General features: G+C 40.6%; 1 protein-coding gene and 1 long non-coding RNA gene across 2 annotated transcripts in view; one reads left to right on the top strand and one right to left on the bottom strand.

The window, feature by feature from the left end:
* Positions 1–922: 922 nt before the first annotated feature.
* LOC133274876 (uncharacterized) lies at positions 923–15,850 on the top strand. The gene is made up of 4 exons (XR_009745311.1): positions 923–1,266; positions 4,735–4,908; positions 12,390–12,504; positions 15,348–15,850. It is a non-coding gene; the product is annotated as an uncharacterized LOC133274876 (long non-coding RNA).
* SUSD5 (sushi domain containing 5) overlaps positions 5,739–16,068 on the bottom strand; it is a 36,840-nt gene continuing 26,510 nt past the window's right edge. The window contains exon 5 of the mRNA XM_061464438.1: positions 5,739–7,125. Within this exon, the coding sequence (XP_061320422.1) occupies positions 5,846–7,125 (1,280 nt within the window). The 3' untranslated portion in view covers positions 5,739–5,845. The remainder of the gene's footprint in view (positions 7,126–16,068) is intronic.

The following is a 16,068-nucleotide window of genomic DNA, read 5'->3' as shown; positions in this document are numbered from 1 at the left end:
TTTTCTTTTGCTGCTGCTGTTGTTAGAAGCCAACATTTACATGTGACTGCAATAAATCAGTGTCTTCCACTTCTCTGATCCTGCCAGCTCTTCTTGGGAGGCTACGGGAGCGTAGTTCTTGCCTCTCTTTTGCCACCCCAAATTCTCTCAGTTGTGAGTTGCCTGCTGCAGATGTTAGCAGCATCTGCAAAACCTGAGGAGATGTTTAGGTTTTGCCTCCATTTCTTTTTTTTTTTTATAAGGCTTATGGTATGATGCTGATGCTCAGGGAGACATCATCTGTTGAAGTCACTGTGTTTGTGTGACTTAGTTGAATGCAGCATAGGTGGCATGTGTCTGCTGATGCTGGGCTGACCATATTGATCTTGGTAGTAGTATTGTTTGTTACAGTGCCATACAGTTAATTTTCTTAGTAATTGCTCACATTTCCAGTAACAAAGCTAGCTCTTTGGGTAGCTGATGTTGGCTTTTCATCCTCTGGCAGATGGCTAGCGCAAGAGGCTGCACACAATACAAGTCCAGTGCTTGGCCTCTTGATGGATGGGGTCCTGCGTGATGGGGAACTGCTGGAAAGCTGAAGATCAAACTGAGTCAGAAATGCTGGTGCATTGAGCTGGGTATTTGGTTATGTGAAAAACATGACTGGTGCTTGTCAGGACAATGTTTTTTTTATGCAAGAACCCAAGCTTGGTCAAGGGAAGAGATTCACAGCTGGGAAATCAGTGTATCTGACAGACTCTGCCAAGCATATAATCTTTCTCAAAGTAATACCTGCTCTTACTGATAGTAACTTTTCATGTATTACCAGCTTCTTGCCTAATTCATCCTCATAAACACAAATATTAAAAAAGGAAGAAGGGTGGTGGGTGGTTTTTCTCCCCAGAGTTTTAATTCTATTCCCATAAAACACCAGTACAGGCTTCATACTTCAGTGTCTTGTCAATCCTAATAGCCAGTGAAGTCAGCTACAAAACCCAAATACCTTTAGAATTACCAGTTCTGGCAAATTCAGTGGGAATTTGAATGTCTTGCTGGGCCCTTTCATTGTAGCAAATCTGCAAGCAGACCTTCACTACTTCTGTTGACATGACGTGAGCAAAAAGCAAATTCAAACTGCTCCATTTTCCAGAGCCTTACTCCTTTGGAATGCTAGGATATAAGCTCAAAACATACTTGGGTGCTGTTCTCAATTCACCTGGAAAGCCCATCCAACCAAGGGGTGCCACTTCTTCCTACTTGCCACAGTAAGTCAAGGTAGAATTAAAGGTGGGTCTCCTCAAGACAACTTAGTCCCCTGAAAATCCTATTGCATGTCCTGCTTTACGATGCTTTGTCTCAATAGACTGTTGCCAGTAATACCCACTGTGTATCTCTGCAGTCAATTATTGGTCTATATTGATAATGAAGGCAGACCCAAATAGTCTTTGTTTCTAGAGTCTTCACGAAAAATGGTTTAAATAGCATGCAAATTGTACAGCTCTGGAAATGGAGTTGTGATTAGGCAAAGATTTGTTGGATTATAGAAGTACAAGTGTTTATTATGGCTGGTACTGAGAATAAACAGTTGCCTGCATATGCCTGCTACTATGGAAATATGTTTTTAAGTTCTAATGTGAGCTGTAAACCAAAGCTACTTCAGTTAAAAAAATTCAATACTTAAACTGTGGGGAGAGGTAGTCAGTGCCAGAGAAAACATTCCCATTTAATAATGTTTGAACATAGAGCTGTGATGCAGTTTGTAGCAAGGCAGTGAGAAAAAGCCACAACTAATCCTTCATTGCAGCTGTCTGAACTTTTGGTTGTCTGCCACGCTTTAAACAGCGACTTCTTTTTTCTGGTGACTCAAGACCTGAATGACCTAGTGTGGAGAGTTTAAGCTATATGAAATAAAGAAGGTAAGTAAGAAAGAGCCATAGCAAGTTGGCTTGCACACCCCAGCAGATCAGGGGTTTGTGTCCTGAGTCCTTTCCAGTGCCTAGGAAAAATATTAAATAGATACCTTTTTATTTATTTATTTTTGGCAAGGAAATAGTCCGTGGTTTAGATACCCGTCCCTCCTCCCTCTCCTCTTCCCTCTCCTTAGAGTACCCATGAGCTGTGGAAACTACCTTCTGTAGGGAGTTTTGAAGTTTTAAGTTTATAAATGTGAGCCTTATCTGTAGATGAACTTTCTAAGTTGAGTTTTCTTTGATTGTTTTTAACCTTTTTCTTCCCTTTGGTGTGCATCACAGGGCTTTTAAGCAGCATGAAGTAACTTTTCTCCTGATGAATTCTTTTACAAAGGAATGGAACTTGCTTGCTTTCAAGTAGAAATATGGGGGTCGGAGGTGTAACTCTGTGTGACTACTAGCTTTGAAGAAAACAACTGGGGGTTTCTGCCTTTGCCCCCTTCTTACTGTCTGAAATCTTACTATCTTATTTATTCTAAGGGATTAAACATTTAAGCATTATCCTGAGCTAGTGGTAACCCTGTAGTGGTAAACCCTGTAGCCTTATAACTCAATTCATTTTTTGTTGCAATTGATTTTTCCAGTGGTCCTTTTTCTGATCTTTCACAGCGATGTATTATGTTGTATCATTGTATTGCAAATTGTTGGGTATGAAAAAAAGTAAATTCTTTCCACTGAAGAAAAAAAATTAGTCTATGCTGGCTTCAATGCCCATGGCAACGAATCCCCAACATAACAGCTTTTGAGGTAAAGTATGCAATAAGGCAACGCAGCACAATAAACCCTATATTGTCATCTAGCTGGCAAATGCAAGGACAAGCACAGAAACTGAGGGTATTTCAGCCCAAGAATTTACTGAATACCTAAAATCCATGATCCCACAGTTTCTGTACAAAGGGGAGCAAACACCTATTGGCTGCAAGGGCTTGAACCCCCAAACACTGCAAGTAGCTTTGGTGTTACAACTCACAGGGGATTCTCAGCCTGCCCGACAACAAATCTATGCAAGGCTCTGCTCAGACACAACAAACAGTGTGTGATCTGTATGAAATGGGGTCTTATTTAACAGGTAGTTGCTAATACAGGAAAGGAAGAGAGAGAGATCGTATGTCAGTCTTAACACCAGTGAGCTCATTCTAGCCAGCCTCTTGTAATATGTGGCTTTCCTGGAAGAGGATGATACATGACTTCTGTATCCCAGAGCAGCAGATCGATGTCTTAATGAACGGATGTCACCATCACAAAATCGCTCCCAGTATTTTCCCCTTTCCTTTTCCTAATTTCAACCCATAGCTGGCACTTTCAGCTCTTAATTCCTGTAATAAGTGACTCATCCCCTACTGTATTTTGACTTTATCATCTTCAGATTTTACTGTACTGTATGGTTCACCATCCCTACTGTCCTTGATTAGCCAAGTTTCACACACCAAAGGAGATCTAAGTCAAATGTATCATTTGTGGGCTCTTTACCCCCATCTGTTTATTAGTTTCCCCAAGCTTCCTGAATCTTTCTGTTAATGTGAAAACCATGAGTACAAACAGATGCTGCTGCAAAAGGGGGTAGATAGTATTCTGAAGCAGAACCATCCTGGCAGCCTAAGAGAAACACTTTTCAGCTATGTCTTAAACTGTCTCCTACAAGACTTACCCAAATGACAAACCTGTCTTTCCTTCATAAACATGTAGGCAAAGTGGATGATTTTCACAAGAACATACACAAATGCTTACTTTTCCTCTTTTGTACCTTGATCTTTATTTAAATACCTCCAGAGCATTATATTAATGTACATTTTCTGCTGGTTCGTGAATAATGATTATTTCTAAGCCTCAAATAAGGTCCCTGTATAATTTGTGGGTTTAATTCTATTTTGAGCCTCGTTTTCACATGTTCAGTTCTTGAGCCAAAGAGTATTGACTCATTTTGAATGATGCTACGCAGAGCTGTAACACATACTTGTATCTTCCAATTCATAATGGCTGTCCCCAGGTTTATTTTTCAGCATGTTCCCATAAGATTGCAGATGGTATGTTTTAGTTGAGTTAATCTCTATAAAGTTGCATAGTGTGAAATCCATTGGTTTTTTGGATTTATTTAAATGTTACTGCATAAAAAAATAGTTTACAACAGAAATCCTAGGTTATTTTGTAGTCTAGAATGCATTAAAAGCATAAAGTCATGCATATGGCAGAGAACACAATATTTACAGATTTGTACAGCTTTTGTCCTTTATTTACTGTGGCTCTTGCCACTCTTACCACGCTGAGGTCAAATTCTCCATATGGCCATCATCTAAAAATGCTGTTTTCCTTAGCAGCACTGAGATTGATGGCTGTGTGTACGACAGGCCCAATTCTGCACTCCACTTCATAGTCTACCTTCCATGGAGTTTAAGATGGTTACCACTCTGACTCAAGGCAGCACAGGTCAACTGCCCCCAGTCACCTTTTTTTACTCCAGTATTTCGGTGTGTTGAACTACTGGCATATTTTGCCTAAGGCTGTGCAATAGAGTGGCAGATGAATTTATTTCTGACCTGCAGGTTATTCAGTTGCCAGTTTTTCTCCTGTTCATTCAGAAAGGTAAGGGAGAGCATTTCATACTAAACTCACCAGAACTATGTTAAGGGATTCTAGAAAACATCCTCTTCTCTCTCACTGTTTATTTTCAGGACTCTTGGAAATGGAACATGCTGTTGGAAAAGCCTCTTGTGTTTTTACACCAACACCCAGTCTAAAAGTCAAGTGTTCGCATTTATTAACTGGATGCAATTTCTGTCTTTCCCAGGTTTACTTTATCTTTAAAACCACAACAAGCAGCATTCAAAATGGATACCCATCTCCCACAGCCAGTGTCCACCCCAGGCACCCCTCCAGCTGATGTAAGAGCAGAATGGAGAAAATCAGTCCTTCCACAGAGTTCACATGGCAGAAGTATTCTACATGGCTTCAGTTGCCAGAGGTACACCCAGCTGTGAGTTCAGTGTCCTGATCAGTCAGTATTGTGTTCAGAAAAGCAGCTGGCTTTATATAGGGTGTCCCTGGAAAGTGCTTCATCACTGTTTGGCTGTGTAATAAGAGGCTATTCATTATAACACCTGGAATCAAAGGTGCTCTGACTCCTGCTGATACTCAAGGAAGAATGGCACTTACTGTATTCTCCGAGTTCCAGGGAGACATCATGATTCCTATAAAAAGATTAGTATAAGAATGGTACTTCTTCACTAAGGCTAAAATAACACCTTCCAGAAAACTAGCATGATGATCCAACACTTGTGGCTTGTTAAGTTCACAACATTGAAGAAAAGTACCTTAGTAATCATTGCAGTACTATCCATTAAAGTACAGTAGCAAATGGCTTTTCATTTTAAGACACGTCAGGTAATAATTTGTTATGGTGGTTTATCCTGACCAGCTTGGGCAGGTTCTAAAAAAGGAACACCACCAAATGTGTGGTTGCTCCAAAAACATCTTTCTCCCCTCCTTCCCTCGTTCTTTCCTTCTTCCACTGAGACTAGACCGAGAAGGCCTGACCAGCCCTGCCATTACATTATAACCAGGTAACACAGAAATTAATCAATTAATTTATTATTAATAGGAGCAAAATGTAAAAGCAGAACAAACTGTAGATGTACTACCAAGCACATGGTGTCCTGTTGATACCTCCAGAAGACTCCTGTGATAAAAACATACAGATTCTTTAGCTCTTGAAAGGTCGAATGTGTTAAACTGTGACTTTAAAAGGATGAAATCTTTCCTGTCTTCTATGTTCTTTTAGCATTCTTGTTTTCCTTCTGCTTTCTGCACTGCTGGATTTTAGCATCCATGAGTCATGTGATCCTTCTAGCATCAGTATGTTTTCCTTCCAATTTCTAGCATCTCTGCCCAAAGGCCCCTGGTTAGACTTTCTGCATTTCGATGTGCTGGTGGTGGTAGTGGTGGTAGCAGTGATGCCTGGGTTGACACCTTCCATTCAGTTTATAGACAGAATTTTTCTGCTGCCGTTTTTTGAAGAACCACACAGCCAGTGCAGCTGCAACCAGTAACAAACAGAGAAGAATCACAATTACTGCTATGATAGCACCTTTACTGGACCTGGGACAATCCTCTTCCTCACATGGATCAGAAGTGGGAATGGGCTTTTCTCCAAGGCCCTGGGTGAGATTTTCTTGCTCAGCTAATTCCTGGGATGACGTGTCAGTAATGATACCTGGAGCTGGTGCAGTGGTTGCTATTTGTGCAGGGTGGGTGGTTGCTTCTTTTGGTTCTGCATGTGGAGTGTGATCAGAGGGGCTGACCATCACAGAGGTTTCTGACATGGAGGTTTTTAAGCTGGTTATGTCAAACAGCATCGTTGTACTAGGCTCCTGAGTCACAGTTTCCAGAGATGTAGTTGGGTGGTCCCATGCAGTATCATCATAACCTCTGCTCGTGCTTAAGTTCTCCAGACCACTCACTGATGTAAGTAGCACTGGTGTCTCTTTGGTCCCTTCATCATCTGCTTTTGTTGTTGCTGCCACAATCTGTGTTAAACCTTCCTCTGGAGCTGGGCTGCCATTGCCTGATTTTCTTACTTCAGCATGATTTGGTTGGTCAGTTGTAAGGACAACGTCATCTTCAGTTCCCATTGAACCATCAACTTTATCCCCTTCCTCTTCATCATCCTCTACCACTTCTTGCGTTACTGGATAGCCATCTAACCATGATTCATCAGTGATGGCAACTGCATCTATCTCTGCCTTTGTATCATTAGTTGTGAGAATGGGTCCAATGGGGAAATCCTCACTGTCGTAAAACATTTTGGCACCAGGTTCATCATAGGGTGCCTTCACTCCAATGTGGTTATCACCTTCAGAAAGCTGTGCTTTAGTGGAATCATCTGTCTCTTTCTCTGATTCAGGCTCACTGAAAGCCTCTGATGGAAACCAAAACAAGTTTTTTTGGCTTAGGAGTGACACGGGGGATTCAGTTGGTGCCCTGCTTCCTTTTTCAGAAGTGTCTGTGTCCTGAGTAACAACTTTGGTACTTCCAATTCTTTCTTCTAAGCTTTCACTGAAGGAAAGCTGTTCTTGCTCCTGCTCCATTTCCTCTTTGCCATTGACGTGTTCGTTCTCAACGACGGGTATTGATCTGTCATCAGGAAAGTTATCTTCATAGTCAATGTGCGCCTCGGTTTCATCTAGAAACATTAAAAAAACCCAACACAAAAGACAACGCTTAATTTCTCCAGAAGAGCACTGGGCTCATTTGTTACAAGAAGCCATGAAGAAAGGTGCAATGAGGAGTGACTTCTAGGCAGTAATTTTCATTCCTTGTGAGCTCTTCAGAGCTGCCCAAGGAAGACCCCACCACCAAAGCTGATACTGAGTTTTGCTTATCTTTATCTGAAGGAAGGAAGATGCACCCATGACTGCAAGGACAGAAAACTCCAGCACTTAAAGCCTAACACCTAGGGATCAAGATAACACCATCTGCAATCAACTCTCAGCTTCCAATTTTAAGAAACTTCATGTTACCAAAAAAGAAAGATGAGAAAAAAAAAAACAAAACCAAACTAGCCAAACCCCCCAAAAACCTGAATGCAACAGAGAGGCAGATTAATCTTAAAGTCTGAGTTTGATTTAGAAATACTCCCTATGCCTCAACAGACTTAACCACTCATAGCAAAATAGATTTAACTCGGAGTGTGAAACTGAAGGTTTGAATTTGAATGAAATAATGCATTGTAATTTATATTTCTTTCACTCTTCTAAAAGACCTTAGCTCAATGAATAATTTTCCAAACCAGACAGGGTGGTTGATTTTCAGCTCACACAAGTTTTACTCCATAGAAGGTTGATGTAATTGCTGAGATTTATGCTGGCATTACAGGCCCTAGAAAATAGTGCCTTAGGATGTGGAAAATAAAACAAATGAATCATGGTGAGAATTTTTCTTTTCAAGAGAGTGTTTAACCTTTCATGAAGACGGTGAAGCAATAGACCTGGCATGACACGGGAAACAAGGAATTAATAGGCAAAGCTGTATTACAAATCAGTGCATTCATAAAGCCTTATCTTTTTTTGCCTTTTTACACTCCACCAACTTTGAATCACATTTTCATCTGGGGCCCACCTCAATTTCCGAGTGAGTCACATTCTCCTTGGAGACTGCTTCCCAGACTTCTGGCAGAGCCACATTTGGTCTGCTCTTAAGAAAGATTAGAAACATTGTCAAACCAGTCTGACCAAAACCACTCAGTAGTGATACAGCTCACACCAGCTTGCTTTTTGCCAGAACAGCTTAAGCCAGGTGCCAGAACAGAATGAGTATTAGCAAAAGGTATTTTTCTTGGAATAGCATCCAGGTCTACCAGAAACCAAAGCAGTTATGCTGAGGAAACCAAAATGTGTGAGTTAATACCTCTGTGAAAGCTATCATGTTGGAGAACGGGATGTTCTCAGTAGGTCCTCTCATCTCACAGCATGGGTGTAGGGTGAAACCTGTGCAAGATACAACAGTGCCAACAGCAGACTTCTCTCCTGCCTGGTTCTGTTGTCCTTATCTGCTTGTGTAATCCTCTAGATCCTCTCCATCCTTTCCAAAGCAGGAAAAAAATTCATCTGGTGCAAAACCAACTTAACAGACAGGGGAATCCATCTCTTAGAAGGGAAACCTTCCTGGTAGGACTCTCACTTTTCTAATTCATCCTAAAATCTTTTCCAACATTATTTCAGGCTTTCATTAATGACTGGAGGGTCCCTCTGAATACCAAAACATTTTAGCAACATATTTATGAAGCTCTGTGTGGCACTGACCATCACTATGTAGCACTTACAATAGCTGTCAAATGCTAGTCTCACTTTGTCCCTTGTCTTATTTTCACTAAAGAATTTTTCTACCTGGCATGCTCTTTGCATGGAAATGGTGCTTCAAGCCGTTTTGTCCTCTTATGCTAAAAGTTGGTATCTGGCATGCCTGCTTCATTGAAGTCCAGTGTCTCCTAGGACAGCCTATAGGATATATATGTGCATTGGAACGTCGTAATAGGAGAACTCACTGTTTACCAACTGCAATGGTCATTTTTTCCTTTTCTGAGATGAATCTTCAGCCATGTCTGTCCTCACCTGTACCTCTAGTTTCGCTATTCATTTACTTTTCAGACTACTACAGCAATCCAGCTGAGAACGAAATGATGATTTTTATGTTATGGCTTTCTAGTGCATGCACACACGTCCGTGAACAAAAATTTCATTCATATGCTTGGGTTGTTTCCTCCTGACGTATTCTTTAGTTAGCAGTGTGAATGGGGCAGCTAGTATTCATCTTATTTACCAGTATGGATCATTAGTGAATGCTTAATAACTGTAGTAATATGGGTTTTATAGAATTTGAAGCTCTTTCCCTTTAGTGCTTCTCCTGCCATGGCTTTCAGCCCTTCAGATGAAAGTCCTATGGAGGCACATCAGGAAAGAGAATGTGCTTCTAGGAAAATACAAGTCCTCAGTCTATCAGAACATATTAAGTGTTTGCTGAACCATCAGTCAAGTCTCCATCAAACCTGCTGTCTTTGGGCCTGATCCTGCACGTATAGGAATGAATTGGTGCTTTCTTACTGTTCAGCTGAGAAAAGAAAAAGCCCATTGTAGTCTAAAGAGAGCCTGAGATTGGAGCTCATTATGCACTGCTTGTCACTGCATAAGGGAGTCTTGTTCCTTCTGACAATCAGATTGTGGCCTAAGTTGTAAACCCTGGTATAATGTATTTCCATATGCAGTCTCCTGTATTTGTATAGTTTATAGCAAAGACTATGAGCATAACTAATGTTTGTGTATGGGATGGCAGAATGAAAGCAACTATTGAGCTTTCTAACCATCAAAGGAAATGCAGACCCCCTGAGTCTGAAGCTTTGATTTATATGATCCTGAATTGACTTACACAGTAATAATACTCTATTCTTTCTTCTGGGCCTCAGACCTTCAAATGGGGCCTGGACTTAGTATTTAGTGATTTTTGTGTTACCATGACAATATCTGAAGTTAGCCATGAGCTTGATTTTCCAGAACAGATTGCACAACTTTTGCACTTCTTTTTGCTCACCTCCTCAGCACTTACCTGAGCTTTTCAGCTCCCTGAATTTTAGTGTCGGTACTGAAGAGCCACAACCAAACTAGATTCAGCTCCACCTCTTATCCACATAGTTGTAATCTGTATGTTTATACGGTTTTTAAAGCTGCTAGCAAGTGGTTTAAAAGTGGTTGCATCTTCTTCCCTATCCAGGCAGGTCTGTTTTTAAGAAGAGCCAGCACTGAAATGAATTAGTCCAAGACCAAAATCTTCCTATATTTGGTCATCGTTACATCTTACCCCTACCCTCCTCTGGCAGACTCGAGGATCAGGGAGTTTTGATTCACTGTCTGAGGGATTACTGAGGCTGAAATGAACATTTTACAGCAGCACAAGCTGAAATGGCATGCTACCGAAGATGTGAAACTCAGTTAAAAGGTGAAATCCTTTCCATTTAGCCTTGTCTTTTCTGGGAAGCATCCAGACCTTAAAGAGCTTTCATCTCCTTCAACTTTTGATCCTAATGTGAAAACAGTGACCAAACGTAGACACAGGCAAAACCAAAGAAAGAGCCTGGTTTTCCACACTCTAGGATCAGTTTAATTTTTCTTCTAGATAGCATATTGGCATCCCAGCTGTATTTTGAGTGTTGCTATTTTGGACAGCCATAAAGTGCACTGCATATTTTGAGGATGTATTTTTGGAGTACAGGAAATTGAAACTTGATTCTATGTAGACCATCATCATAAACATTTCTACTGTATAAACCCAGCTTTATTCTAAGAATCTCAAAGTACTTACAGTGAACATTAACAAGAGGACATGTGTCTGAAAGGGTAGGAAGGAAAAGAGCATGTAGACCAATTTGCCTAAGATCAGAGTTGTAAACTAGAGCATCTTGAAGAATTATCCATTTGACTTGGATCACACTTCTCTCAAACCCGCCAGAGTATGCTAGACAGAAATTGTTTTGCCTTTAGTCTTTTGCAACAGCTGCAAGAAGGATGACTTTTCATTGTAGCAGAAAGCCTGCTAATGTAAATAAATAACCCATCATCATTTTTAAAAGTAATTCCATTTGGCAGAATCAGTTCATGCCTGATCGATACCTTCCATTAATCTAATACAACCACTCAGTGACAGACCTGAAAAGAGAACCAAAGTTTGTCATAACAATTGTTTTGACCAGTCATGGACATATTTTGTTCTGATCTTGTCTGTCACAACTTTTCCTTTGCACTCCCAGACAAAAGCAAAACAAAGCAGCCCCAAATAAGATCGGAAGCCAGAGACATTTTGCTTTACTCTGCCCATTAAAAAAATAGAAGGAAAAGAACTAAGTGGTGCTGGCTGATCATGCTTACAGAGCAGAGCACATGAATGTGAATCAGCACTATTCCTCAGGATTCAGAAAGCAATGTTTGAAGTAGTGAGAAGAGTTGAACCAGGCGAAAAGACTGGGAGCTGCAGATGAAGCTTTCGGAGGTGGTCAAAGTCAGCCGAATCCTCCTCACACTGAAATCAGAAGTCTGGTGCTCAGTGTGGAAGTCAGACCAGCTCTGAACACACTAGACAATCATCCGAGTGTTGACACTGGAGAAATTCTTTACGTGCGCAGCAGGTATGACCTCTCCTGCCACAAGCTTATAGCTGGGAAAACCCAAAGCAGCCAAGGGAGAAGGAGAAATATGAGACATTCCTCTTAGGCAGTTTTAGAGCAATGACATGATTTCCCAGCCACCTAATCCACCTTCTCTTTGAAGAAGCAAACTCTCAAGGATGCAGCCTAATGCAATACAGCCCTGCCCTCCCTACTGAAATGTTCGTATTAATGCTTCTGATACTGAACCTATGGTTCATTTGGGGAAAGACAAAAACAAAACACATTTAGCAGTGGTCACTTTGGTCTCTGTGCCTGCAGGCCAGCCACAGCATGGCATGTCTACATCTGCTTTCAGACCTTACTACAGTGCCCATCTTCAGAATGTATTTTGTGAAACAGATGTGTTCTTTCCACAGAAAATAAACTGCAAAACCCGTCTATTTCCCTGTTCTCTGCTTAAGGTTGCTTTGTTGGGTTGAATATCCCTGTGTTTTCAACTAGAACACAGCATCTTTTCATGACCAGAAACTGCAGGAAAGACTAACTGTACAGAACTACTTTTTTCCTTAAAAAGCATCTTGATTAAAAATTACCATCCATTGCCTGGTGTGTGCAATGCACAGTAAAGCCATCTGTAATGTACTGTTTTCTTAATTTCTTACATACTTTATCCAGAATCCACTTAATATAATCCTGAAATGATTTTGTTCAGTTATGCCCACAGCCAGATTTTGCCACGTATTTTGGATTCTATGTTTATTGATGCATGATATATGTTTTCATTTAATTTAAAGATTTACCAGCTGTATGGTTGTACACTTACATCCTGAGTGCCAGAATGGACTGTATCTCTTCTAACTGGATCAAAACAGAGAGGAAATATGATCATAAAGCTACTTCAAAGAACATGTAAGTGCTATATTTAGACACTGCTATGATGATAGCTCTTTGACACTGTATTTGTTCTGGGCAAGCAACTGGGAATGTAGTACAGGCCTAATGGTATTACACAAATAAGAGAAAAGCCCAGTTATTGCTGTTTAGTCTGATATGCTGCTTGGACAGCTGGGCATTATAATGTGGCAGTTACCAAGTAATACTGTAATACACATCTGTAACATCCACAAATCTCAGGCAGCTTTATGAAGCTTTATCTCTCTTTCATGGATGAGGTGGAGTAAGCAGCAGAGAGCAGTATAGTGACTTGCCCCATCTCAGTGCAAGATGTAGGAACAGGACTTCTTCTTTAATCCTGTGGCAGGGGTTTTCTCCCCTGGTCCAATTGTGTTGGCATAAGAGCATCGGGACCACTTCACATTTCCAGTTGCTCACCTGGCTCAGATGCAGAAGGAGGGATCTGTATCACCTCACCAGCCTCTAAACATAGGACTTAAATGTTCATTGAAGAGGCTTCGCCATCATTTTCCTTCTGATGTCAGCCAGTTAGGACAGAAATGGCCCTCCCTGCCAACAGGGATATAAATTGTTGTGTCATTACCCATCATAATAGGGAAGTTACTCTTGCCTCAAAGCACTTAAAAAGCAGCATGTGTGCTGACTTCTGGAGTACTTAAGTAGTAATTATTCTGCTTTCTCCTGTGACCCTAAAATAACTGTTAACCATTAAGTCAGGTTTCTTTTAATTAAACTCCCTTTTTTGTTCTTTTTCACTGAATTCTTGCTTTTTTAAAAGTAATGAAACCTAGTATCACACATGTCAGTCTTCTGTAAAACCTTCTTTCCTAAACAATAGTGATCAGGAGGCTCGAATAGCTAATTATTAATTGAACACATATTGTGGTTTCTATCCCACATCTTAACCTTGAAAGCGTTTGAGAAACATTAACCAAAGGAAGCCCCTCAGCATGAAGTCTACATTTAAATAATCCAGAAAGAAAATTCATAATCCACAATATTACAGCTGCTCCCAAGTTCCAGTGTTGATGTTTGTGATTTTACAGCCACATTTCCCTATTTCTTCTAAAAATATTATCCTCTCCCCTGCGGCTGTGTGAAAGGCTCAGGCAAAACGGGGAAATAGACTATTTACCCAGGGAAAACAGTGAAACACACACAACTTAAATAGCCTGATTCTTTCCCTTCCTTATTTTGGTGTCGTACAGTTTTATTTCTATGTGTGATAAAGTCAGCATTTTCACTAACCTCAGTGAAGGAAAAAGAAGTACCAGTTTGGTGCAGATTATAGGAGATTCAGACCCACTGGCTTATCAGATGTAGATACTCTTTTCCTTCTCTCCCTCCATGCTCCTCCTTCACTCCCTGCAGTATTTCACTTAATCATCTGAACTGCTGTTTGTAAGAACAGTTCTGGAAGATGAAATAGTTCAGAAAGATGTTGGAATTTGTCTTTATTTCGTATCTCTATACCATTTTGATGGGTTTGAATATCTGGTTCCCTGGTACACAGACATGACCTGTTTCTACTAAGAACAAGTTTGACCTTTTCTCATGATTATGCGCTGCCTGCTGGTATATATTCATGAGTAAAAATAGCTCCTTGTAAGTCCCTGGGCATTAAGGAATACATAGGTTCTGAAATAGATATGCTAACTTGAGCCCATATAGATAGCTCAGCTACCCGACAGCTGCCCATTCCTTTGCTGAAGATTAAACTGCTTTGCCAGAAATATCATCTTAAAGGTGTGATATCTCTCTGGAAAAAACCCCACCATAACATACTCTGATGACTGTTCTTGAATATTGGAAAGACTGTGAGCTTTATGCATAGAGCAGGGTAACATGAGAAAGTGAATGAGAAAGCAGAATTCAGACTGCGGCCATGTCTGAACTCATGGTACTGTTTATCTTATGTTTAAACAAAGGGAAAGTTCAGATCATTGCACAATTGAAGTAACATAAAAGTGGATTTTCCTGAAGGTTTAAATCAAGGAAATGTCACTATTATAGCTTCCCATAGCTTTTACATTATGTTCTTGTTTGTTTGGGGTGTTTTTAGTCAAAGCCTGATTCCTTCAGTCAAGTTATTCGGTAAGAAAATCCACTGTCATTCCTTTTAATGGAGTAAATATCTGGACAAAACTCCTGCAAGCATGGTACAAGATACAAATTTGCCTTTTTATTGGGGCAAATTAAAGAAGAATACTTGGTTTTTCTTTAACTTTTCCATCTAGCTGCTTAGCTCTAACCCAAGTGTTTCTGCCACTGTCACAGACTTCTGTAGCACAGGCAGCTCTCTTAACTTACACAGATCTCTAATTTTCCTGACCTGCCAAAAGGAAGTGGTATTTACCATATGTGTATGGCCAGAAGCTCAAAAATACTAAAGCAGCTAGGAGGAAAGGGCTAGTAAAAGCTCAGATCAGCCAAACTAGCTTCTTACAAGCCAGCGGAAAAAGTCTGGGGCTTAAAAGATGGGCAGCTGTTGTGTTACCCATTTTGCATCCCAAATAAAAAAATTCAACAACACCTAAAGGATGGCCAGCTCAACTCAACCTAGAAAATATAAAGAATCGGGGGGAGTTGCATATGGGTCTGCTGTGCCCTTGAGAAGTATTGACCCCTGTCTTCATGGGGCCACAGTACTACCGTGGCGTCTTGTCTTTTCTGTAAGGAGGATGCTATCTCAGGGGCCTCAGCGTGTACCATCACCTAAAGATGTACGGGTGGTGACTGGGTGCTAAAATCATGGACAGAATGTCTATGGTAAGGAAAGATGTTTATTATGTGCATGCCTACAAAAAGACACTGACTTTTCTCTCTTCTTGCCCTAGGTTCCCAAAGGTGAGAGCAAACAGCACATTTTCATTTCAGCAGCCTGCTCTGTAACAACTCTGTGGCTTCATGTGAAAATAAACATAGCAGAAGATAGACAAAACCTGCATTGTGCACTCTATCTGGTAAGCAATGTCTTTGGCTCTCTGGTGCTGCCAGGGAGCAGCTTTTGAACTGCTCTGAAGAAAATACCTCTGGCATTTCTTGTACCATCAGTAGGAATCCCTTACCTTGAGTAAACTAAGTAAGTACATAGAAAAGTTATAAACCTCACCCAGTAGTAGAATGAGCACACACAAGGTTATAAACAACTGATCTCCAGAAAGGGGCTGATTCTGATGTTAAATACACAGGTGAAGGATCTTCCCAAAGGATATTTTCTAGTAATTAAAAGTTATGTTCAGTACTAAAGAAAAAGGGCACTTGGGGGGGGAAAGAAGGAAGATGGTTGACTGGAAGGCAGGAGCTGAATGCTAACACTGGGATAAGACTCAGTGAATCCCTGAAATGGGTTTAGCAGATGCAGATAAAATAAATATGGCATAAAAATTCTGATTTTTTTTACTTTCAGTGGCTCCTGCTACCCAGAAAAAAGAACTTTATGCACACTGAGTATGAGTACATTATTCTCTCCTGTGGTTTACTAGAGATGTCTGCCAGCAGGGCTGGAAAAGCCCTGTTGAGCCAGCTAAGACATTGATGCTGCAGTCACCAAGAACT

The sequence above is a fragment of the Pezoporus flaviventris genome, unplaced genomic scaffold (genome assembly GCF_033815535.1).
Source record: "Pezoporus flaviventris isolate CSIRO_AGI_PZ_B2104156 unplaced genomic scaffold, CSIRO_AGI_Pfla_v1 ptg000037l, whole genome shotgun sequence".
Lineage (NCBI taxonomy): Eukaryota > Metazoa > Chordata > Aves > Psittaciformes > Psittacidae > Pezoporus > Pezoporus flaviventris.
The sequence above is the reverse complement of the archived record's forward strand: the minus strand, read 5'-3'. Positions and strand labels throughout refer to the sequence as shown.